The sequence below is a fragment of the Cherax quadricarinatus genome, chromosome 27 (assembly GCF_038502225.1).
Source record: "Cherax quadricarinatus isolate ZL_2023a chromosome 27, ASM3850222v1, whole genome shotgun sequence".
Lineage (NCBI taxonomy): Eukaryota > Metazoa > Arthropoda > Malacostraca > Decapoda > Parastacidae > Cherax > Cherax quadricarinatus.
The window spans coordinates 16829146-16856236 of NC_091318.1; the positions used below are offsets into that span (position 1 = coordinate 16829146).

General features: G+C 38.1%; 1 protein-coding gene across 5 annotated transcripts in view; it reads left to right on the forward strand.

The window, feature by feature from the left end:
- The window catches only part of LOC128691058 (pumilio homolog 2), a 98604-nt gene that overhangs the window by 38838 nt on the left and 32675 nt on the right, over positions 1-27091 (forward strand). For all 5 annotated transcript variants that reach the window (XM_070089041.1, XM_070089043.1, XM_070089044.1 and 2 more), the window contains 2 exons: positions 15131-15204; positions 23193-23361. In XM_070089041.1, the coding sequence (XP_069945142.1) occupies positions 15131-15204; positions 23193-23361 (243 nt within the window). The remainder of the gene's footprint in view (positions 1-15130; positions 15205-23192; positions 23362-27091) is intronic.

Below are 27091 nucleotides of genomic sequence, written 5' to 3' on the forward strand. Positions count from 1 at the left end.
TCACCATGCCTTATCACACTATGTATGCCACTACGATTCTTAAATCTCTCAAACCAACCTTTGCTGGCCTTAAATTCACTCACATCACCACTAGTTGCTGGCATTTTTCTAATTAAATCCTCCTGCAACTATCTATGATCGCTTTGCTATCTCCTGCTATCTGATCCACACCAATAACAGTCTCTCAACATCTTCTATCACTTGCGATCTCAGTTTCGAAAACATAGTTGCATCTTTGGCAAGAACAGCTTCCTTGATTGCTGTTTTCTTGGCCACAATAGTAGCGATGGTTGATTGGGGTTTTGTGTACAGTCTGGCCAGCTTGGAGACACGCACTCCACTTTCATACTTAGCAATGATCTCTTTCTTCATATCCATAGTAATTCTCACCCTTTTTGCTGTAGGGTTGGCACTAGAAGCTTTCTTGGGGCCCATGGTGATTTATTTTGCAGGTGCAATCACTAAAAAGGCTGTGATAATATGAAATGTTCCGATTGTATGCTTGGAAGTGACCGCGGTGGCTGGCTGGCTTGTAAACACTGGCCAGAAGTGGACGCGTCTCAGACGGAACGAATAGTGTTGGTCGAGTTTTTTAGCACTAGTTGAGGCAAAATTTTTGCGTTAAAATGCATCGCTGGTCGGATTTATCGTTAATCGATGCCATCGTTGGTCGAGGGTCCACTGTATACTATTGCTCTCTATTTTGATTTTTTATTCATACAAAAAAATACAAAATTTACTGTTATGCAGACTACTGCATTATTGTAAAAATAGTATAAATAATATCAGTGCACTAGTGAAAGAATATTAGACTCCCCAGTTGAAGTGCATTGGGCGTGTGGTGCGATTTGCTTACTCCTGAACATTGGTAAAAATCGAACATTTCTGCTACTTTGAGCTCAATTTCAAGGTTGTTTTCATCATGAAAGTAATCAAAATCATCTCTATTTCTGTAATATGTTTTCAATTTTATCACCTGAGACCATGAAAATGAGAATACAACAATAAATACTATATGAAAATACACCTCAAAGTCGGTGTTTTAATCCCAAAAAACAGTTGTTGTTTTTTCTCATTACGCACTGCGTGCTGCAGGATTTTTTTATGTGGTGCACACTGACCACACAGACCCATTTTCTCACATGTGGGCCTACCAGCTTTCTCCCACTTGATTTGAAGCCGCTAAAATTTACGCATATAAATACATCGGAAACAGTGGCGCGCAAGACACACATGTACGACCGAAACAGTCAAAGGGTTAATACTTTTATGTGTCTGGAACGGATTAATTAGATTTCCATTATTTCTTATGGGGAAAATTAATTCAGGTAACAAAAAATCGGTTGAAGATGAGCTCTCTGGAACGGATTAATGTCGTTACCTGAAGGTCCACTGTAACTGGTGATGGCAATTCTGGTATAAGTGCTGGTTTAGTGCAATTCTAGAAACAGAACAAATTTAGGACCCAGCCCCCACATATTCTAATTAGCTGAAAACAACATTGTGGAAATTCCATGCTTGAGGTATCTGTAAGGATGGAATATATGGGAAAATGAATGGGGGTATACAACTCCTACCACCCAAAAAAAAAAAAAAAAGCCTTGACCTCCTGACCAAAGGAGGATGTAATTCTACCACTCATAAACTTTACCCTGAAGTGTGTCGTACATCAGGCCACAGAAAACAGTGCTGCAACACAAGTTGCTCTGTATACCATTTGAAAAGGACCAGGAGGTACAGACCCCACAGACCTTGGGAAACTAACCATCATAGTTACGACCATTCCACAGCAAGAATTTTTTTTAGTGCCAGTAAATGGTAAAAAGAAAAAAAGAAAAGGAAATGTCTCATATTCCACTACCTCTTAGTCTTGTTGGATTGGAAGCATAGTCAGTGGCTGCCCACTCCAGAACCACAGATACTGTTGTCAACAAAACATCCCCCCCCAACAATCAATCAATATGACTTCATTTGTACAGTATTTGTGAATATACAGGATCTTAAGGCATCCACCAAGAAAATACATTTCATCAGTGGATTCCTCGTGAAGTCAAATGCGATGCAAAAGCTTTCGAGAAGTACGGCCATGGTATAATAGCCCACAGAATGCATGCTAAAGGAATAATTTTAAAGTGGGCAGATGGATCTTTAACTTTCCAATCAATAAAACACAGAGTAATGGTAAACAGAGTTAAGTCAGAGGCTGCCTCAGTGAAAATCTGTTCTACTAGCTACAGTATTTGCTCCCATCCTGTTCCTCTTCTATATCAGACACACAGAGATGTAAACCATAGCACTGTTTTTAGCAGACGATACGATAATTTGACAAGTGTTGTCCGTTGAGGAAATGGTAAATCTCCAATTGGATATAAACTAAGTTTTCCAGTGGGCCACAGAAAACTATGATGTTCAGTGAGGAATTTCAGTTACTCATTTATGGTTTTAAAAACCAGAGGAAATAATTGCTAGAACAGAATATGCTACAAACTTTAACTACACAATAGAGCAAAAAAAAAACTAATATGAAGGACCTGAAAGTGCTCATGTCAGAGGATCTCACCGTCAAAGATCACAACAGTGTCACTAACACATCTGCAGGGAAAATACGGTGGAACCTCCACTAACGAGTTTAATCCATTCCGTGGCCTTACTCTCATCTGGATTTGCTCGTTTGCGGAGTCAGTTTTTCTTAGTTAAATTAATTGAAATGGAATTAATTCATTCCAGTGGAATTCCAGGCGCCATAAAATACTTCAATAATTTCCCTAAAGCAGCTCTATGGCTTACCTATCAAAATTCATCCAGTATGACATAAACAATATAAATAACATAGAAACCTGATATATACTCTAGAATGAATAAAATATACAGTGGAACCTCAAATTTTTAACGTATCGCTTATTGAACTCTTCGAAAATAGAACCCTTTTTTTCGAACCAACTTTGTCCCTATTATTGAACTCGCCCCTATTTTCGAACCGCCGGGTACCGGACCTGTCTGGTAGCCTGCTCTGTCTGCGTCCCCACGCAGGCGCCGTGAGCCAGTCTGGTTTTGTTGATGCTTGAGTGAACACTAACCTGCGCTCTCATTCAAACATTTTACGATTATTTCATTATATTTAGTGCTTGTGGGACTGTGAAATAAGCTACAATGGGCCCAAAGAAACTTGCTAGTGGTACCCCTGTGGTAAAGAAAGTGAGAAACACCATAGATGTGAAGAAGGAAATAATACAGAAGTGGAATGATGTCCAAATGTTTGTGGAGAAGTACCACCCTGAGTAAGCTGAAACAAGCCATCTTTGCAACAAGTTCGGTGACAGAACCATGTCCCATTTTAGGGAAATCTTAGAGGCACCAGAAACAGAGGAATGTTGACAGTTATTTTGTGAGACTGGTCCAGTGACTCTCAAGCTGGTCCTAGTGGCATTAAAAGACAGAAGGGAAGTAATCCCAGAGAGGACTTTGATACCTGAAGTCCTCATGGAGGGGGATTCCCCTTCCAAACACTAACCCCAACTCCCTCTTTCCTCCTCGCTATCTTCCAGATGCCACCACCAGTCTTCAATAAAGGTAAGTAAAATGTTATTTTATATGTTTATTTAAATTTATTAATACATAATTGAACACTGTATTGTTATGTGTATGTGAAACTATAAGTAATCTCTATAAAATGTATTTTTTTTTTTTTTGTGAATATTTTTGGGTTTCTGGAACGGATTAATTTTATTTCCATTATTTCTTATGGGAAATATTGCTTCACTTTTCAGACTTTTCGAATTTAGAACTAACTCCTGGAACAGATCAAGCTCGATATTTGAGGTTCCACTGTATCATTATATATGTGGCGGCACTAGCAGCCGATGAGTTTGTCTGGAGACAGGACAAAATACTCCTTGAATATTTCGCTATCATCAACTCTACAGCTTATATATCTATCACAATTCATCTAGTATGATATAATAAACAATATAAATAACATAGAAACCTGATATGTACTCTAGAATGAATAAAATATGTCATGTGACAAGTGGAGGCGACGATAACCGCTCCAGCATTGTTGTGGTAAACACTGCCATCTAGTGACAGCCTTTTGAAGCCATCTATTATTATAATTATAATTATTATGCATGTATTATTATTATACATATTGTATTATTATACTTATTATTTATTATTATTATTAATAAGTAAGTAACATTTATGAAGGGTTTCAGGGAAACCGGCAGGCCGGACTTGAGTCCTGGAGATGAGAAGTACAGTGCCTGCACTCTGAAGGAGGGGTGTAAATGTTGCAGTTTAAAAACTGTAGTGTAAAGCACCCTTCTGGCAAGACAGTGATGGAGTGAATGATGGTGAAAGTTTTTTTTTTTCGGGCCACCCTGCCTTGGTGGGAATCGGCCAGTGTGATAATAAAAAATAATAAAATAAATATTATTATTATTATTATTACAGTATAAATAATTTGGGATTTTTATTCACTCAAAAACAGAAGATTTACTGTTATGCAGACTACTGCATTATTGTAATAATTGTATAAATAATCTCGATCCATTCATGACTGCATATTGGAATAGAGGTGACGTCATTTGTTTATTCTTGAACATTGGCAACAATAGAGCATTTCTGCTACTTTGAGCTCATTTTCAAGGTACTTCTTGTCATGAAACCATTCAAAATCATATCTATTTCTGTAATGTATCTTTCGTTCTATCAGGAGAGACCAAACAAAACGAGAATACACCCATAAAACCCACACGAAAATACCGCTAAGGAGCGGCTAATTACTGAGAAGTGAACTCCATTATTTATGGTCAGACTTCTTTCATTTTTGCTATACATTAAGAAGCATCTTTCCATCATACTTTGCCCAAGTTTCAATAAGATAGCCCAATAAACAAATGAGATAAAATTCCCTAGATCAAGAGCAAGAGCCCCTCGCCAGCGCCAAGGAACCTCCTTTGAGGCCCACTCGCTTATGGAAACAAAAAATCGACCGATCGACTGCTCGTATTTGGAAAAACTCACACTTGGGTGCACTCGCAAGTGGAGGTTCCACTGTAATAGGAGGATAATGAGAAATTTCAAACCAAGATATGTCGTGCTAATGATGATCCTCTTTGTTACCTGTTTTTTCTAGGCTGGAATACTGCTGTGCACTAACAGCCCTTTTCAGGGCAGGTGAAATTTTGGATCTAGAAAATGTGTAGAGAACCTTCACTGTATGTATTAGTTAAGTCAAGTTCATTAATTACTGAAAATGTTTGAAGTCCCCTGACCTGTACTCCCTGGAATGCAGGCAAGAAAGATGGTTCATAATCTATACCTGGAAAATCCTAGATGGACCAGTCCCAAATCTGCACACAGAAATCACTCCAGACAAAAGTGAGAGAGACTGCAGACATTGCAACATACTCCCAATGGAAAGTAGGGGCACCATGAGTACACTAAGAGAAAACAAGTGTCCTGAGCCCAAAACTGTTCAACAGTTTTACATCATATATAAGAGGAATTATCAATAGATCCCTGGCTGTCTTCAAGAGGGAACTGGACAGGTATTTAAAATCAGTGCCCGATCAGCTGGGCCGTGGTTCATATGTTGAATCGTGTGCAACCAGCAGTAACAGCCTGGTTGATCAGGCCCTGATACGGAAGACCAAACAAGTGTATAATGCAAGCAGATTTAACGAAATAAAAGGGGATATGAAAAAGACTTGGAAAATGCTCTCTAAAATCCTGGGATCTAGAAAACTGTCCAGAAACAGATATATAAACCTAACTAAAACAGATGAACCATAAATCCACTGGAAGGCCTTGTTGAGGCCTGGGCTGCATGGGCATTGACCTCCAGATAGACTGGAGATTAAAGGAAATGGCCTTGATATTCCTAGAAGGGAAGAGATAACAGGGCAAGCATATGATGCATGAAATTCTAAGAGGTATTGACATGGCAGACAGAGATGTGCTGTTCAAGAAGACAGGAGCAGGGGGGAAGGGGGAGGGAAGAACCCACAGAAAGTATGTCTCGGGTCTTGATGAGGAAGTGACAAATGGCTAGGGAACACTTTACTCGCCACTTCAAAAGTAAATGTAATGGTGATTAGAATCTGCATGTCAATCAAGGCAATTCAATCAGGATCAAATCTGTTTTGGACCCTGCAAATACCACTCAATGAGAATACTTCCAAATAAATATGCAGTATCTCAAGTGATTCTTCCCATTACCCAAATTCATTTGGGCTGAGTTGTACTGTTTATTTCATTATAACTAAGACTTAGTATAGATATATTGTTCATTACTTCTGTAAAATGGTATTTCAGTGGATACCAAGTCTGCTTAATTTGTGCCTGTTGGGAGTTCTGCACACTAAAAAAGATAATTCGAGTAAGAAAAATGGGAGAGTTAAAATAAATGAAAAAAAGAATGGATACCATAATCACAATCAGGAGACAGTCAACATCTGTGGCTTATGATTCTTCAAACTTACAATGTACCAACAGATGTAAGAAAAAATGCTGGTGCCAAGGTTGAAATCTTCAAAAAGAAGACCAGCAGCCCATTCTCATCTTAAAGCCTTATTGATTTTCTTTCTAAACACTAATTAATCACCATGTGCTACTTTTCTCTAAATTGTGTTTTTATAAATTAAGGGTGAGAGAGAAAAAGTTAGCATATGAGAGGTTTTTGGCAACACAGAAATCATACGAGGAGGGAGGAATACATATATGAATAGAAAGAGTGGTAAGGTTATGTAAAAAAATAGCAAATGAGAGAATAAGTAAGGTGGTGTCAGCAAATTTTGCTGAGAATAAGAAAAAGTTTTGGGAGTGAGAATAAGAAAGCCTAAGGAATGAAGGAATGTGATAGTTAAAAACAGAGTTACTTGATGGAGATGGAGGGAATATTTTGAACTGTTAAATATTGATGAAGAGAAGATAACTGATTTTATTCATTGGCCAGGGAAGTTTAAAATTTTTTTAGGAATGAAGAAGAGCCAGATGTGAGTGTGGAAGAGGTGTGTGAGGCTGTGGGGAAAGTGAAAGGGGGTACAGCATCTTGGACTGATGGGATCAAGACAGAAATGTTAAAAGCAAGTGGGGATAGTTTTGGAATGGCTAGTGCTTTTATTTAATAAAGGTATGAGAGAAGGGAAGGTACCTAGAGATTGGCAGATAGCATGCATAGTTCGTTCATATAAAGGCAGAGGGGACAAGAGACAGTAAGAATTATAGAGGAATAAACCTGTTGCATATACATATCTGGTAAGGTGTATGGTAGTTATTATTGAAAGAATTACGGGCAAGATGGAGAGCAGGATCAAAGACAAACAAGGAGGGTTTAAGAAGGGTAGGGGATGTGTAGACGAAGCATGAAAGTACAGTGGTCCCTTGTTTTTCGTAATTAATCCGTTCCTGGAGCCGTTACTATAAACAAAATTTACGATTTACGAATCAATTTTCCCCATAAGAAATAATGTAAATACAATTAATCCATTCCTGACACCCAGAAGTATTAATACAAAAAAATTTTTTACATGAAATATACATGTAGTACATAAACAATACAATGGGAAATGATGAATGAAACATTAACAGCATAACACTGACCTTTATTGGAGATTCTTCTTAGTGTATGGGAGACTGGAGGAGGAGGAGGAGGAGGAGGAGTGGATTGTTTATAGTTTGGAAGGGGAATCCCCTTCCATCAACACCTCAGGTACCATTTGCTTTTCTGGGGTTGCTTCTCTTCTCTGTTTCTTAATGCCACTAGGACCACCTTGAGAGTCACTGGAATCCTGTCTTGCAAAATAACTGTGGAGAGAGCTCTGTTTCTGGCGTCTCTTTAACACTTCCCTAAAATGGCCCAAGACTTTGTCACTGTACATGTTGCCAACCTGGCTTGCAACAACCTTGTTAGGGTGATGTTTCTCCATAAAGCTTTCCATCTTACCCCACATGGTAAAAATCTCTCTAATTTCTGAAGAAGGCACCTTCTTCCATCTCTCTTCCTCCTCCTCTGCAGCAAGATTCTGAGCTGCGATGTGTTGCTTTTCCTGCTGAAGCTCTTGCAGCTCCTCAGTGGTGAGCTCTTCATTGTGGTCTTCCACCAATTCTTCCACATCCTCCAAACTCACATCCAACCCCATGGAACTTCCCAGTGCCACAATTGATTTTACAACAGACATAGGCTCATTAGGGTCAGTCCCAAATCCTTCAAAATCCCTCTTGTCGACACAATCTGGCCACAATTTTCTCCAGGCAGAGTTCAAAGTCCTGGTAGTCACTCCCTCCCAAGCCATACCTATAAGGGTTATGCAATGGAGGATGCTGAAGTGTTCTCTCCAAAATTCCCTTAGGGTCAAGTGAGTGTCTGTGGTCACAGTCAAGCACCTGTGAAACATTGCTTTTGTGTAGAGTTTTTTAAAGTTAGCAATAACCTGCTGGTCCATGGGTTGGAGGAGAGGAGTGGTATTCGGGGGCAAGAACTTTACTGTGATGAACCCAAACTTCTCAAAAATTAGGTCATCCAAGTTTGGAGGATGAGCAGGTGCATTGTCTATTACTAGGAGGCACTTGAGATCCAATTTCTTTTCCAGGAGATAACTCCTTCATACTAGGGCCAAACACTTCATTGAGCCACTCGACGAAAATTTCCCTCGTGACCCATGCCTTACTATTAGATTTCCAAAACACACACAATTTACTCTTCATAACATTGTTTTTCCTGAACACACTGTGATTTTCAGAATGGTACACTAGTAATGGCTTCACTTTGAAATCCCCACTAGCATTAGCGCAGAATATTAGCGTCAGCCTGTCTTTCATAGGCTTGTGTCTTGGCATTGCCTTTTCCTCTTGTGTAATGAAGGTCCTCTTTGGCATTTTCTTCCAAAAGAGGCCTGTTTCGTCACAATTGAACACTTGCTCAGGTTTCAGTCCTTCAGCCTCTATGTACTCCTGGAATTCATGCACATATTTTTCAGCCGCCTTGTGGTCCGAACTGGCAGCCTCACCATGCCTTACCACACTGTGTATGCCAGTACGGTTCTTAAATCTCTCAAACCAGCCTTTGCTGGCCTTAAATTCACTCACATCACCACTATTTGCAGGCAATTTCTTTACCAAATCTTCATGCAACTGCCTAGCCTTTTCACAAATAATCAAAGTCATAAGAGTATCTCTTGCTAATTGTTTCTCATTTATCCATACCAATAATAACTTCTCAACCTCTCCCAGTACTGGTGATCTCATTTTTGTCAGCATAGTTACTCCCTTTGCAACAACAGCATCCTTTATTTCCTTTTTCTTGGCCACTATGGAACATAAGGTTGTGTAGGGTTTCTTATACATCCTGGACAGTTCGGCCACACTTGTACCACTTTCATATTGTTCAGTGATGAAAACTGATGGTTTTCTTAAATTCAATCGTATTTCTCGCCTTCTTTACCATAGGCTTGGCACTAGGAGCTTTCTCTGGAGCCATGGTAGCTTATTTAGTACTTGCAAGCACTAAAATGAGTGGAATATTATGAAATATTTCGCTGGAGCACGTGAGGGGACCTTCGCTCACTGGTAAACAATGCCAGACTGGCTGCCGCCCCGGCTCACGCCGTGGGTACGCATCCCGGATGAACTACGACTCGCGAGTCAACCTATGAAAAGCGAGTCCATGTTTATACGAAAATACCCCTATGATTGGCGAAATTTACGATTGCCGGGAACTACGAAAAGCGGGGGACCACTGTAAATAGTACACCTACCATCTGACTTATGACCTGCTCGACTTATGACCACTTGACTTACGACCGTGTTTTTTATGCCAAATTTCTGGGAAATAAACAACTATTTGTGTTGTACACAGTGTTTATCCTAAACCTTACAGTATAAAATACAGTACTAACAACAAAATAAAACAAAAAGTCATTACAAAAATGTTTTGTTGATATTCAGTTATAAAGTTCTACTTACGACCGGTTTCTCGGAACCGAACTCGGTCGTAAGTCGGATGGTAGGTGTATTTAGATATGCATAAAGAAGTTTTCATTGCATTTATGGGTTTGGAAAAAGCACCTGATGGGGTGGATAGGGGAGCAGTGTGCCGGATAATAACGAGTGTATGGAATAGGCTGCAAGTTACTGACAGCTGTTTAGAGATTTTACAAGGATAGGGAGGCTCAGGTTAAGGGTATGTCAGAGATTGGAAGATCATTTTCAGTAAAAGTAGGCTGTAGACAGGGATGCTTGATGTCAGCATGGCTGTTCAATGTATTTATTGATGGGGTTGTAAGAGAAGTGAATGCAAGGGTGTTGTGGAGAGGTGCAGAATTAGAAGATAAAGAATCTAACACAAAGTGGGAGTTGTCACATTTGCTTTTTGCTGATGACTGCAATTCTGGGAGATTCTGAAGAGAAGTTGCAAAGGTTAGTGGATAAATTTGGGAGGGTATGTAAAAGAAGGAAATTAAAAGTGAACATTGGAAAGTGCATGGTAATGAGGATAACAAAAACGAAAGATTGGACATCACATTGCAGGGAGAGAGTATGTAGGGAGTGAGTGTTTTCATATATTTCGGATTAGACTTGTTAGCAGATGAGTCTGTAAAAGATGAGGTGACCCACAGAATTGACGAGGGGGGAAAAAGGTTGAGTGGTGCATTGAGGAGGCTGTGAAAACGAATGTTATCCATAGAAGCAAAAATGGGGAATGTTTGAGTGCATAGTGGTACCAACACACTTGTATGGGTGTGAAGCATGGGTTGTGAATGTTGCAACAAGGAGGAGGCTGGAGGGATTGGAGATGTCATGTCTGAGAGCATATGAGCATATTAGACAGGAGTAGAGGCAAGTGGTTTTTATGACTTAATGTTCTGTTGGATTGTGAGCAAGGTATCATTTATGAAAAGAATCAGGGAAACTGGTTAGCTAAACTTGAGTCCTGAAGAAAGGGTGGGGATATTTACAATTTGAATTGTAGTATATTGGCACCTCTCTAGCAAAACAGTGATAAGAGCTAACGATGGTGACAGTGCTTCTTCTTTGGGTCACCCTACATCAGTGGGAGATGGCTGATTTGTTGAAAAAAAGAGTTAGGTTAGATTAGGCCACACAATCCTATATAAAGATTTGTTTTAACCACAGATAAGCATATTGGAATAATAAGGTGTGATATGTTTGGCAGTGAGGTGGCCATTGAAAAATATGGACCTTGTATTAGTTGACATGCATCACTCCTGGTGTGAGAATGGACTGAAGCTAGACAAGTTTCTGAAGAAGTTGCCTGATCAGCCAAACTGTAATGACTTGCATGGGCTTAAATATTGCAAAATACAGAATCTTGATTGATCCCACAGTCAGTTAGAATCTGGCCTCAGGAGTAAAAAAATACTCAAAACCAATTACGTACTGTACACTGGTATTTTGCCTAATTACAATTTATACAGATGTTGCCTTAAAATTTAGTGTGTTGGGATTTATAGTGGTGGTGAGTTGGATATGATGTTTGAATATGATTCAACTCTAAAGTAAAATTAATTGTAATTAATTAGTCCAAAGTTGAAGCGGTTGGATTGAGAGCCAGAGCTCACACCTTTTCCCCATGCAAATTAAAATAATTAAATTCATTACAAATAGGTACATGCAGAAGGAGAGAGAAAAATTACCATTGCAGGTATAGGTTCTGAAATTTAGAATACAATGGATTGTCATTTTGAGTGCAGTTGGGCTGGGTGAAATTAAGTCTGTTCTGTTTAAAAGTGCAGCCAGAAAAGTAGTAGTGGACCAAAACAATTACTTTCATACTCTTTAATTGAAAAAATTGAGTCGTGTGCCTAATTTGAATAATTTCTTCAGTAGATTTCCTCTGTCTGGTTGCCAGGTCATGAGCAGTGCTCTGCCAGTTCTTCCATTATTCTTAAGTGACTTTGGTTTTCCAAAATTTCTACAACTTATGAATATTTACATAGAACACTTATGTAACAATCTTGAAGAGTATTTAGTATTTACGAAGACTTTATTCAGATTAATAACCCCAAAGTTTAGCACCCCTGTATCTTAAATTGTCATAATTACTGCAAACTAATTTCAAATTACATACTGCGCCTGTTAACAGTGATATAGCTACCCTAGCTGTACTGTTTCTACAATTGTTGAACATCTTGGTGATTGATAATACTGTATAGTAAGTAAGTGTTTCAGTGGGAAGGTTTTAGTGGACCTGCATAAAAAAAATCCAATGTAGGGCTCATCCATGACACCCTGACTACCATAACACATTGCTTATTGTACAAACTAATCTAAACCTTTCTACGGAAGGCAAGCAAGATATTATCTGCTTGTTTAATAAAGTGCAGGAAGGTGTACGGGCAAGCTCCTGCCAATCACCATTTTTCAGCATATGAAATATTTTGAGAGAGGTAGTTGAGGCATCCTGTTACAATGATACATTGTTTACAAGACATGTTTACACAGCAGCATAAACAAATGGGTACAAATGTTTTACATTGTTACTGTTCTATCATTTATTTACATACAGTATATTGAGGCACTGGTCATTTTTCTAGGGCTGTTGTAGTCTGTGAAAGGCCTTGCATCATTGTTTCTTATACAGTGGTGTTTTACGCTCTTTGTACATGAAGCAAGTGTGTGTGTGTGCTTTGCTTGGCACCTTGTTATGTGTGCCCAGACATAACCTTTCTTCTGAGCCCATTTTTAATTGCCTATAGCAGGAAGTGTCGTTAGGAAGTAATCACCAAACTTCAGACGAGAGAGTACTTAATCAGTTAGGTGTTGCACATGTACTACTGGTATTTTGACCTGGTATTTGTGCAATATTTGCCTGATAACAGACAACAAAAGTATGTAAAGGTCCATTAGCAGTAAACCTTTTCATGATGTGTAGGTTATATTAACTGAAAAGTCAGTGCATAATGTAAAATACCCAAATGAATGAAACTGAGTTAATATGAGGCTACTGGGGTGCAATGGATAGCTGTGGTTCTTGTTCTGAAGTAGATGCAGAGTTAACAGTAGTTAATGGGTGTATTGAAGTACTCAGGTACAGTACTCTGTAATTCATCTCTGGTATGTTTTAATCTGCTTTATAGAGCTAATCAGAAATATTTCAGACATGTGCACTTTTTAAAACTGTAAAACCATCTTGCACTAAATGTATGCTGTTGTGAAGGCTCGCTTTCTTTCTCTCTCTCTTAGAACATAAAAGGACTTTGTGCTTTATTATCTGAGCAGTAAACAAAGACCGTTTCTTCGTTTTTCTTGGACCCAAAAATTTGGTAATTTTTTCCGTCTTTAGCGTTAATGACGTTTAACATTCTTCAGAGCATGTGAAAAAATGTACTGCTTTTATTTTTTATCTCATAATTTTTAGTTGTACAAATGGTTGATTTATTTACACACGCACCTCATGGGCAGTTTCCATCACCCATGTACCACCACTAAATCTATCTAATACTACTATTGTTTTCTTAAAGAGCATATTCCTGTTCTTTCTAAATAATGCCACAAACATCATGAGCATTCCTCATGAGTGGCACATTTAACCCTTTGAGGATCGAGACCCTCGATCCTTAACTCCCACTCAGGGTCGAAAATTTAAAAAAAAAAAAAAAAAATTGTATGAAATGATGGAAAATCTTTTCCCGGTGGTAATGACACCAAAAGTATGAAATTTGATGGAAAACTTATGGAATTACATTCTCACGAAGTTAGCAGTCTCAATGATATTTACTCATCAGTAATTTCACCCACTTTGAGCCCTATTTTCGGCCAATTCCAATGTTCCAGTCGACTAAAATCATAGGTATTTTGTTAGCACTCCCTTTGTTCTATTGACTAAGTACAAGAGAAACTGCCCATTTACCAATTTCAACTACCCAATAAAGTGGTCGGAAATTGGCAATTTGGTCAATTTCACACAAATTTCAAAAAATGCCAATTTCAGAATATTCCAGAACAAACAAGACTCTTGCTTTCTATTTTGATTTTTTATTCACAAAAAATAGAAGATTTACTGTTATGCAGACTACTGCATTATTGTAAAAAGGGTATAAATAATATCAGTGCACTAGTGAAAGAACATTAGACTCCTCAGTTGACGTGTATTGGACATGTGGTGTGATTTGGTAACTCTTGAACATTAGTAAAAATCGAACATTTCCGCTACTTTGAGCTCAATTTAAAGGTCGTTTTCATCGTGAAACTAATCAAAATCATCTCTATTTCTGTAATATGTTTTCCATTCTATCAAATGAGACCAAAAAACCGAGAATACAACCATAAATACTATACGAAAATACACTTCAAAGTCTGCATTTTAATCCAAAAACACTGTCGGAGTTTTTTTTTTTTCTCTCATTATGCACTGCATACTGCAGGATTTTTTTTATGTGGTGCACACTGACCACACATACCCATTCTCTCACATGTGGGCCTACCAGCTTTCTCCTGCTTGATATGAAGCCGCTAGAATTATTGAGTATATACACGTCCGAAACACTGGCTCGTAAGACGTATATACTATGTGGCCGAAACAGTCGAAGGGTTAAATAGGATGCCTAAAGTACCAACTCTGTGCCTGAATAATTTCATGAGTTTTCTATCAAATTTTGTATTTTGGCATCATTCTCTACCATTTCAGAATTTTTTTTTTTTATATCCCGACTGTGTCAGCACTTAATTTTGGGGGTCCCCATAGTGAAAGGGTTAAATAATTGCCACATTCATATACTGTAATGTATATCTAACATGTGCTGTTTTTGCTACTTGCATATTAATCTTTACTCTTGCATTTTGAAGCATCAAAGAAGAATGCAAAATTTTTAAGCAGGTTTTCACAAATTATCAAATATTATACTGGAATTTTGTTAAAAATTAGAATCTTACTAATAAATAATTTTGTATAGCTTATACAGTATGTAGTAGTTGAGTATTTACTATTCCTTTATTAAAATACCTATATTAATACTGTATATAGAGCTCATAATATGTATAGGTAGTGCAGGATGTTTGTTTTCTGGCTTTGCTAGCAAAGTTTTCACTCAGATTGTATGAAAATTTACATTTATACAACATATAGATATAAAATAGTTCTTAATGTGCATCACATTGTTTAAAACAGGCAACCATGTTGTGCAGAAGTGTATAGAATGTGTGGACCCAATGGCCTTACAATTCATCATCAATGCCTTCCAGGTGAGTAATTATTATATTGTATTTCTTGAAAAAATATACAATAATGACATTGGTTCGAATTATCAAATAGCCAACCTTTATAATCAAATTGTTTTTGCATGAATTTGCAACATTTATATCTTAATGTCTGCCCTAACCCTTTGACTGTCGCAAGCCCCTTTCTGAAACTCATTCTATGTCGCAAAATTTTTGGAAAATAAAGAATTTTTTTTTTTTCTTATGAAATGATAGAGAATCTTTTCCTGGTGGTAATGACACCAAAAATACGAAATTTGGTCGAAAACTCACAGAATTACACTCCTGTGAAGTTAGCAGTCTCGGCGGCATTGGTGATTTCGCCGACTTTGAGCCCTGCTTTTGATTAGTTCCGTTGTTCCAGTTGACCAAATTCATAGCTATTTCTTTAGAACTCCCCTTTTTTTTCTATCAGTCGAGTACAAGAAACCACCCATTTACCGATTTGAACTACCCAATAAAGTGGTCAGAAATTGGCAATTTGGCCAATTTCACGCAAAATGAAAAAGATGCCAATTTCAAAATAGGGTCCAGAATAAACAATATAGGCATTCTTGGCACTAAAATAACATCCTCTGTTCATTATTCACGTCTCTAGGCCCCTCTTATATTACTATTGCTTTCTATTTTGATTTTTTATTCATACAAAAAATAGAAAATTTACTGTTATGCAGACTACTGCATTATTGTAAAAATAGTATAAATAATATCGGTGCACTAGTGAAAGAATATTAGACTCCCCAGTTGACGTGTATTGGACATGTGGTGTGATTTGGTAACTCTTGAACATTGATAAAAAATGAACATTTCCGCTACTTTGAGCTCAATTTCAAGGTCGTTTTCATCATGAAAGTAATCAAAATCATCTCTATTTCTGTAATATCATGTGAGACCATGAAAATGAGAATGCAATCATAAATACTATACGAAAATACACCTCAAAGTCGGCGCTTTAATCCAAAAAAACGGTCCGTTTTTTTTCTCATTATGCACTACATGCTGCAGGATTGTTTTTATGTGGTGCACACTGACCACATAGACCCATTCTCTCACATGTGGGCCTACCAGCTTTCTTCTGCTTGATTTGAAGCCGCTAGAATTTACTCATTTAAATACGTCCGGAACAGTGGCTCGTAAGACGTATATATACGACCGAAACAGTCAAAGGGTTAAGTTTAGAATTGTTTTATAGGTGAATGTAAGGATCACAGCAGTTGATGTTCATTGTTCAGTAAGTTATACTATTACAATATTTTTTGAAAGAATGAATTTGAGGTTTGCTTTTTGGGGGGGGGGATTAGTGGGCCAGATATGCTAACCACATCCTACATGACACCATAGAAAAGTATACATTTTCATAAGGAAAATCCTTGTTAATGGATGTGAAAAAATGCACTATATTTCATGCAGAGGTATTGTTTCTGAGGCTGGGAATCCAACTTGTGAAAACTGAGACACATGTGCAACATCTGGATATTTTTATTGTAGACGTTTTGCCATCCAGTGCTTTATCAATACAAATTCTAGGATATAATTTGAAGACAGTAGAACTATATACAAAAGATGAGGTAATCAGTCCCTCAGGCTTGGAGCTGGTGTGTAGAGCACCGTAGTTGTGAATCTTCACGACTATGGCGCTCTAGACACCAGCTCCAAGGCTGAGGGACTGATTACCTCATCTTTTGTATATACGTAGTTCTACTGTCTTCAAATTATATCCTAGAATTTGTATTGATAAAGCCCTGGTAGGCAAAACGTTTACAATAAAGATACCCAGATGTTGCACATGTCTCAGTTTTCATCTTGTCAGTATTGTATACCATTCCTGTACTATAATCCAACTTGTGCCATAATTCCTTAGTCTTACCTGGAAACTAAGAATGGGTTGACGGTCCACCATATGATACTACGTCTCCAGAGAACCAGAAACTCACTAGCACGTGCACACAGCAGCATGGATGGGAATTAGAGATTATATTTTCAAGATTATTGTCCCTGATGTCCAGTTTTGTCAAACCATAACTTCTTTATGAAGCCACGACTGAGTGAATCCAAACTCCTTTGTTTCCCAGCATGACAAAAGAGTTATGGCATAGGTTCACTTCCTGGACCCAATGAAGATATTTGTTTATAAGATGAAATAAGTGTTATTAGTATCCTTGAGCAGAGTTAAACTTTTCATTGCTGTGTGTCAGGTAGATGATGAATGATTTACATGTGTTCCCCAGCCCAAGTGTCTCTTAACCCTTTCAGGGTCGGCAGGCCCTCTCCCAAACCTGTTCTTAGGGTCGGTAAAAATTTGAAAAAAAAAAAATTCTTATGGAAAGTTTTTTTTTTTTTCTCTCTTTAAATTTTATAGGCTAAACAAAAATTTTTTACCATCAATACTTACTGAGATATGGAGGCATGAAGCTGACAGAAAATGACTGGCATATGGTAACATCGCCGACTGCTGGTCACCCGGTATTACTTTTTCTTTTTTCAGTACTATTTTCTATTATTTTCTAACATTTTTTTCAAGTAACTTTTATGGCCTATGAGACCAATATGAGCACTATTTTGTAAGTTATTTCTTTTTCTATACTACACAATAACTGTTGTCACTATTTTGTTTACAAAACTTATTTACACAAACGAATAATACAAAATGTTGTTTATTACTATTTTTCTATATTTTATATGCACATATACAGTCACAGGACATGTTTTTAGAAGTTCTGCAGCCTGTGGAAGTCTTTGAAACATGGTGTCATGCACAGTGGTGTTTTACACTCACAAGTGTGTCTGCATTGTTGTGGGCTTTTTTTTTTGTATATGCACAGACGTAACACCTCTTCTGAGCCTTTTTCTTGAAAGCAGTAGCAGGCAGTTCTGTTAGGAAGTGATCACCATGCTTCAGATGAGAAAGTAGTTGTTGATAATTACGTGGGTGGTTTTCTGTTGCAGGTGCTGTTCCTTGGTACTTGATTATTATTTGTCTGATGACAGACAAACAAAATTCGCCACATGGTGGTTTGTTTCTGGTCCTCATCTTGTATATACGTATTATAAGCACTAAGCACGGAAATGTCCAGAATATGGAAAAAGAGTTTTATGTACTACTTACAACTCTTGCAAACACAATCAGCAAACCCAATCTGCATGTCACATTTATCCACTGAATGCATATTGAGGGTGTAGTCAATCACAGCTGCAGGTTTTAGAATGGGTTCATTGCTTTCTCTTATGCTGCCTGCCAATGTCTGCCATTTCATTAGGGTGAACTGATGACAGCAGTGTGACATCTCATTTGTAATGCCACCGAAATGCCATGCTGTCATTGGCAGCAAACACCTGCACCTCCCCTCTACGAGTGCCAGCGTCGAACCTGGGCATATGTTTACGATTTGCACACACTGTGCCACACACATCTGTCATGTTCACTTGCAAGAAATCGCTGAGTAAGGGGCTTGTGTACCAGTTATCAGTATATAATATATGTCCCTTACCAAGATATTGTTCCATCATCGTTCTAACCACATCACCAGAGATACTCAGTAACTTCCTGGTATCTTGCAATGTATTACTTCCAGTGTACACAATTATATCTAATACAAGACCACTGTAACAATCACAAAGAACAAACAACTTTATACCAAAGCATTTCCTCTTGCTTTGTATGTACTGCTTGAATGAGAGTCTTCCTTTGAACAGAATCAAAGACTCATCAATAACAAGCTTCCTGAAGGGATAAAAATACATACTGAATTTCTGTTTCAGACACACAAACACATTCCTAATCTTATATAACCTGTCATTTCTGTCAGGCATGGTTTTGTCTGAAAAGTGAAGCATACGTAATAGTAGCACAAATCGATTCACTCCTATTATATCGCTGAAACCTGGGGTTGCAATCAAGCGGTCTGTCGACCAGTATGATTTCACGCTGTGCTTATACACATGTGGCATAAGCATTATTGTGGCAAATAAAAGATGCATCTCAGCCACAGTTGTCTCCTTCCACTGGTGTAGGCGTGAGTTTGGTGAAAGTATTGTGTTTGCTATGGTGTACTTGTAGTATCTGTTGCTTTTCCTGACAATAATTTCCATCAGGGGTTCTTCAAAGAATAACTCGAAACATTCCAGTTAACTGGCATTGTTCCCAAGTGTACAAGATGGCCATATTCCACTTTGGCTTTCATCAAACTGATGGGGATTTGGAACAAAATTGGCAACTTCCTGCCAATCCCAGGTGAGGTCTGCTGGTGGGTACTGGATATTGACAGGTGATTGTGGTTGTAGAGGTTGTGGTTGTGGAGGCTGGTGTGGTGGGTGGGTGGAGGATGGTGGCCTTTGTTATAGATCAGCTGAGGCAGCGGCGTGGGTGGCAGCATGGCCCACTGCTGGTGCCTCACGGCCGGCACCACCACTATCACCACCATGCACATTTTCCATCCCAATTGCAACACTATCATCTTCATTTTCACTATCTGTTCCTGTTGTACAGCCACGGGATGTACTCTGAGATGTACTCCTCCTCCTTGGAATAGCATATAGCACACTACCAGAGCGCATGTACCGTCGTATATACTGACGCTTCTCTGGAGAATATTTCACTTCACTATCACTACTGGAACTGTTTTCAAGAGCTTCTAGTTCATATTCACTATCACTATCATCACCAATGCTCACACTGAGTCCGGGATATGGGAAAATAGGAGTTTCCTCATTGGTTCTGGTACAACTGAACGTGAACAAGGTGGCCCAGCACAAGAGGTGGAAGGCTGGGGGTCGAATTTTTTTTTACCGCTCACACCGACCACGCAAACTCATTCTCTCACATCTAGGCCTACCAGCTGTTTCCCGCTCAATTTGAAGCCACTAGAATTTATGCGTACTAGTACGGCACCAACCCTGGCACACAAGCCGTACTACAGCACCAACCCTGAAAGGGTTAAGGGTGAAGTAGCATGTCCTGCTTAAACCATCACCTCTTTATAAGGCCATAAATGAGTGGATCCAGGCACCTCTCGTTAGTTTCATGGCAAGGGCTAATGGATACTGTGCAGGTTCAATTCAAGGCCACAGCAAGTATTTTATTTCATGGTTGAGTAGATCCTTGTGCCGCTTTACTTTCCTAGCAAGGCTATGATGTTATGGGATAAGTTTGACTCTTGTCTACTGCAAGGATAATTATTTGGCATGATTACTAGTGATTTTCTTTTCTTTTTAGCTATTTGTAGTTGCAGGAGCAGAGCTATGCTTGGTGTCCCATCTTCACACACTATGACTTTTTAAAACACTTTCTCCTCTTGTAACCTGTTACATTATTACACTCCCTGTATATTCTTCCATAGCCTTATATAAACTTGAACAATGTGTGGTTACCTTATATCTGTTTTATGTTTTCTTCCTATCAACCAATGGAAGCATTTTAATTGTTTTTGGCGAGTTTTCATAAATAATATTTAGACCCACCCTCTCCTTTCATCCTTATCCTTTACTTGACACTAACACCTCTTTCCTTGTGCTGTCTCCTAAACCTTCCTTGTAGTGCTGAATGGTGCCCATAGGTTTAGAATATAATGAGAAAACAATCTTTAGTGTAGGTAACAGTTAAGAGATGTGCAGGAAAATGGATCCCAGGATTTAAAAAGGGGATTAAAGAATGACCAAATGCCTTGGAAATATTCATTGCGATACTGTACAAATTTGCAAACTTATTGCATAAAAAAACAAAGATGTGAGGCTATCAAGATTATAGTTAGGAGGACTGAGGAGGGTTTGCTGAAGTGGTTTTGAGAACTTAGAGAGGATGGAGCAAAATACGACTAGGAGAGTGTATAAATCTGGGGCGGAGGAGAGGAGGGCAGGGGTCATCCCAGAAAGGGCTGGAGGGAGTGGGTAAAGGTGGTTTCGAGTGCTTGGGATTTGTACATCCAACAGTTGTGTGAATGTGTTAGATTGGAATGAGTGGAGGCAAGTGGTTTTTATGACTTAACACGCAGTTAGAGTGTGAGAAAGGTAACATATATGAAGGAATTCAAGGAAATAATTTATCTGCATTGGAGTCTTGGCTGTGGGAAGTACAGTGTCTGCATTCTGAGTGAGTGGTAAGGATATTGCAGAGGGCCATCTGAACTGTGATGTCAGCATGCATCTGACTAGACAGCATTATTTTTTTTTGGGGGGGGGGGGATTTGATAAATTAACTAAAGACTGAATAACACATACACAAATGCTTGTCATATATTGGTGACTCCAAATGCAGTAGTAATTGCATGTACTTTCAGGGTTTAGATAACTTTAATATGAAGTTGAGACTTACAGTAAAGTCAAGCATTTATAGAGCCTATTTTTTCTCCCAAGAGATCTGTAAATATTTTATACCCAGTTTCTGAAGTCTCACAAGGGATTTGGATTCTCAGAGAGACTTTGACTTCAAACTTCACTATGCGTGAACACACTGCAACACTAGAGCAATTTGCTTAACATTTACAAATATTCTTCATAACATAATACTGTATTTTGCCATACCTGTCACTCTTTTTTACTGTTCATCTTTTATTCTAGGAAAGGAGGGTGGTTGAGTTTTTAAAATAGCCTGTTGAAACTGCAACTTTGTGTTGTGTCCCCTTGAAGGAAAGGAGGGGATGCCTTAATGCCAGTTAAGGGTTATTGATCCAAGGAATTCTGCTACTTTCTTTAGATTTAACTTGCTTACCTTCCCTTCATGAGATGCTGTTGGACCCACATGGGTTAAAGACTTTCCATGTATCATATACAATATTGTGCATTTTATCTGTGTATGCATCTTCTCCCCATTATTATTTCAGCTTGTAATTACAAATTTTTTTAGGTTCCTCGTTCAGCTTTCAGCAAATTTCTCAGTTTGTTATTTAGGTTAGGTTGTTGTATATTAATAAAAATTAATGAAGCATAATATGCCACAATGCCAGTAAATGAAATATTACATAGAGGTACTAAAAAATTTTGATAGTCAGGAATCACTGTTTAAGGTTCATAAACAGTCACCTTGTGACTGTTATTAAGAGGATGGGCTGTTTATTTATACTCATTTTAGGAAAAAAAAAATCAGGAATAATTTTGAAAATCATTAAATTTCACCAACTATTACCCATTGAGAGGGTTATAATTACATTATATACAATATATACTGTATATAGTACAGATTTTTTTTTTTTTTTTTTTAAAGTTATCTGAATAACATTTGTTGTAGGATACAGTATTAACATCATTTTCAATAAAACAGTGAGGCAATGGTATGGTGATACTGACAAGATGTGGAAAAAGACACTTATATACAGTTCAGGACTATACATAAATGTTAGGTGTCAAAATTATTCCTTTTTTTTTTTTTTTTTTTTTTCCTCAAAAAATGAGTATAAACAAACAGCCCATTCTGCACACTTATGTACAGTCACAATGTGACTGTACATAAGTGTCTTTTTCCACAATAAAACAGTACTGCATTTTTTTTTGTTTGATTACCTGAAGATTATTTGAAGATACCATGGGTTGTTTTGGTTGATGGCCTGATCAGTTTAACCCGTAAACGGTCCAAACGTATATATACGTTCACTACTGTACTGCCCCAACTTTTTTGAGGAAAAAAAACATTGTTGTTTTTTAATAGGAAAAAAGAGCATATGGTACTCAGGCATCCCCAATTATTTTAATATGGTGCACAGTGAGTGCTCACACCCATTCTCACATGTCTAGGCGACTCAGGCTTATCGTGGCAATGTTAAATGTAGGACACATAAAACGTATATATACGTTTGGGGCACTAGCGGTAAAAACGTATATAGTACGTATATGTTTGGACCGTTTACGGGTTAACAGGCCAAGCTTCTCTTATTTTAAATTTACATATGAACTGAAAGAGCATTGTTTACACCAGGAATTATAAAATCTGTAATTTTATAAATCCTGACATCAAATATATAGGATAATTTGTTTTTCTGTAACAGGGGCAAGTTTTTACCCTGTCAACACATCCTTATGGCTGCCGTGTAATACAGCGCATTTTGGAGCACTGCACTGGTGACCAGACATCTCCAGTACTAGAGGAACTACATCAACACACGGAACAGCTGTTACAAGATCAGTATGGTAATTACGTCATCCAGCATGTGCTAGGTAAGTTGTGGGTTCTCTGTGATGAAGATGTGTAACAAGATGCATATACAGTGGACCCCCGGTTTACGATCAGCTCCCAATGCGACCAATTATGTAAGTGCGCTTGTATGTGTATGTTTGGGGTCTGAGATGGACTAATCTAATTCACAATATTCCTAATGGGAACAAATTCAGTCAGTACTTGCACCTGAACATACTTCTGGAATGAAATAATATCGTAAACTGGGGGTCCACTGTATTTCCTTAATTGCATCTGTAATATTTTGGTCATATATTATTGGATTTCATAGCTAGTCATGAGTCCTTTAAGTATTGTAATGCATTTGTTATGTAGTTGTATTTTTTCTTTCTCCTTTTCCCAAGTTATACCAAGTGGCTTTAAATTATTTTTGTGTTCAGGTTCCACAACTCTCCATAGAAAAATTTACTTGTTTGATTAGTCTCTGATACCAGTACAGTGGAACCTCAGCTTACCTCCGTGACCTTGTTCGTATCCCAATTTGTTCGTATGCTGAGTCAGTTTTCCTCATTTAAATTTATTGAAATGGCATTAATCCGTTCCAGCGGAATTCCTGCTCTCAGGAGGCACGACAAAATACTTCAATATGACGCTAATATCAACTCTACGGTTTATTTATCTATCACAATTCGTCTAATTTCACCATCACTCAAGGAATGCACAACAGGTGCATAATTGTCAGTGTTCAGCATTTCTTCAATGTCAGCTTCCTGTAACTCCATTAGCACACAGTCAAGATGAGTAAATACTATTGTCAAAGCTTATTGCTTGGGTACATTTATTTTGTTAGTGGGTTTGATTTGTGAAGGACATGCCTAGTATGAGCCAACAGGCCTACTGCAGTGTTTCTCCTTTCTTAGATTATTATGTACCCACGACGCCAATCATACCCAGCCCCTCCTACTCGTATATTTGTCCAATCTCTTTTTAAGGCTACCCAAGGTCCTATCGAAGCTACAACCTTGGGTAGTTTCAAATTTAGGTTGGATAAATACGCAAGTGAGAGGGGTTGGATTTGAGTGGGACTTGCACATGAGTAAATAGAATTATTAAAGCTTGTTGCTTGGGTAGCATTTATTCCGTTAGTGGGTTGGATTTGTGAAGGACCTGCCACGTATGGGCCAACATGCCTGCTGCAATGTTCCTCCTTTCTTATGTTGATGAGTGGAACAGTCTGCCTAGTATGGTTATTGAGGCTAAAACCTTGGGTAGTTTCAAATTTGCATTGGATAAGTACATGGGTGAGAGGGGTTGGATGTGAGTGGGACTTGCACATGAGTAAATAGAATTGGGTGTGGGTTTCCTTGCTAGCTCAGTTGAGGGGGTTGTTAGGACTTTAAACTAGGATTAGTTAGAGGTATGGGTTTAGAAATGAAAACTAATGAGTATGGATATATTGACTCAGGCTTTGATATTATGAATCTTAATAATAAGTCATGGAGTAACGCTGGGTAATGATAATTTCAGAAATTGTGTAAAAGCAAAGGTGAATAGGAAAAATGTGCAGAAGAAAAAACATATGGTATTTTATGCTAACAGTCGAAGTGCAAGAAATAAGGTTAATGAACTACGTTTGGTAGCATGTGCTGGGAACTTTGATGTCATTGCAATAACTGAAACATGGTATGACTTAGTCTGGATATGATTGAACATCAAAATGGTATACAATACCGACAGGTTGGTAGGTAAGACACATAGGCAACAGTTAGGCAACTTTATTCCGAAACGTTTCGCCTACACAGTAGGCTTCTTCAGTCGAATACAGAAAGTAGGCAGGAACAGTAGAGATGTGAAGACGATGTAATCAGTCCATCACCCTTGAAGTCGTAGAATTTGAGGTTGTCAGTCCCTCGGCCTGGAGAAGTTCAGTTCCATAGTCAGGAACTATGGAACTGAACTTCTCCAGGCTGAGGGACTGACAACCTCAAATTCTACAACTTCAAGGGTGATGGACTGATTACATCGTCTTCACATCTCTACTGTTCCTGCCTACTTTCTGTATTCGACTGAAGAAGCCTACTGTGTAGGCGAAACGTTTCGGAATAAAGTTGCCTAACTGTTGCCTATGTGTCTTACCTGGATATGATTGCTAAGTGTAATATTCAAGGGTTTAACTTGTTCCATGTGGATAGATGTCATGGGAAGGAGGGAGGAGTTGAATTATATGTACGAGAAAATATTAATTGTTACATAAAAAGTTGCTAGAGATTCGAAATCTAACCCTAAAAGTTTTTTCCAGGTGTATAGAACAAAAGTTAGAGATAAGATAGGTCCCCTTAAAAATAACTATGAGTTCTTACTGACAAAGGGAATGAAATGTGCTCTATTTTTAATAATTATTTTCTCTTGGTTTTCACTCAGGAAGACACTAATAATATCCCAATAATTAGGTTTTTTAGTGGGCCTGAAGAAGATAAATTATGTAATATCAGTCACTAGTGAAATGGTTATCAAACAGATAGACCATTTGAAGCAAAATAAATCACCCGGTCCTGATGAGCTTTTTTCAAGGGTTCTTAAGGAATGCAAAAATGGAACTCTGTGAACCTTTAACTAATATTTTTAATTTATCTCTTCAAATAGGTGTAGTGTCTGATATGTGGAAGATGGCTAATAATTATAAGAAGCCATCTCATAAGAACATAAGAATGGAGAACACTGCAGAAGGCCTACTGGCCCATACAATGCAGGTCCTTATCAAAATGACCTCTACCCAAAGCTACCCAAGAATTTACTCAAATCAAACCCAGCCCCTCCCACTCGTATATTTGTCCAATCTCTTTTTAAAGCTGCCCAAAGTCCTAGCCTCAATCACCCTACTGGGTAGAATGTTCCACGCATTCACAGCTCTGTTGGAAAACCAGTACTTACCTATGTCCTTTCTAAATCTAAATTTATCCAACTTAAATCCATTATTTCTGGTTCTTACCTGGTTCGACACCATCAGTACTTTATTAATATCTTCTCTGTTTATGCCTGTCATCCACTTACACACTTCATTGATATCTCTCCTCATTCTATGTCTCCAGAGAGTGGAGATTTAAGACTTTAAGTCGATCTTCATACAGGAGATTCATTACACAGTATATCATTTTAGTCATTCTTCTCTGTATGTTCTACAATGAGTATATCCATCCTTTAGTAAGGAGACCAAAACTGATCAGCATAATCTAAATGAGGCCTCACTAGTGATGTATAGAGCTGTAAAATAACTTTTGGACTTCTGTTACTTATACTTCTTGAGATAAATCCAAGTAATCTGTAAGCCTTGTTGTGCACACTTAGGCACTGCTGTCGTGGCCTTAGATTTCTGCTTACCATGACTCCCAAATCTTTTTCACATTCTGTATAATCAAGCTCTACTTCACCTAGTTTATAGCTTCAAGGGTTATTTTCATTACCAAGGACTAGTACCTTACACTTATCCACATTGAACTTCATCTGCCATTTTTCAGATCAAGACATTTTGTCCAAATCCTCCTGGAGTTCATTGCTGTTCTCCTCAGAATGAATAATACGGCCTATCTTTGTATCATCAGCAAATTTGCTCATGTCACTCATAATCCCTTCATCAAGGTCATTAATGTAAATTATGAACAAGAGAGAGCCTAAAACTGATCCATGTGGAATGCCACTAGTGACTAATCCCCATTCAGATTTGATCCCATTAATGGAAACTCTCTGCTTTCTATTGGTAAGCCATGCCTCTAT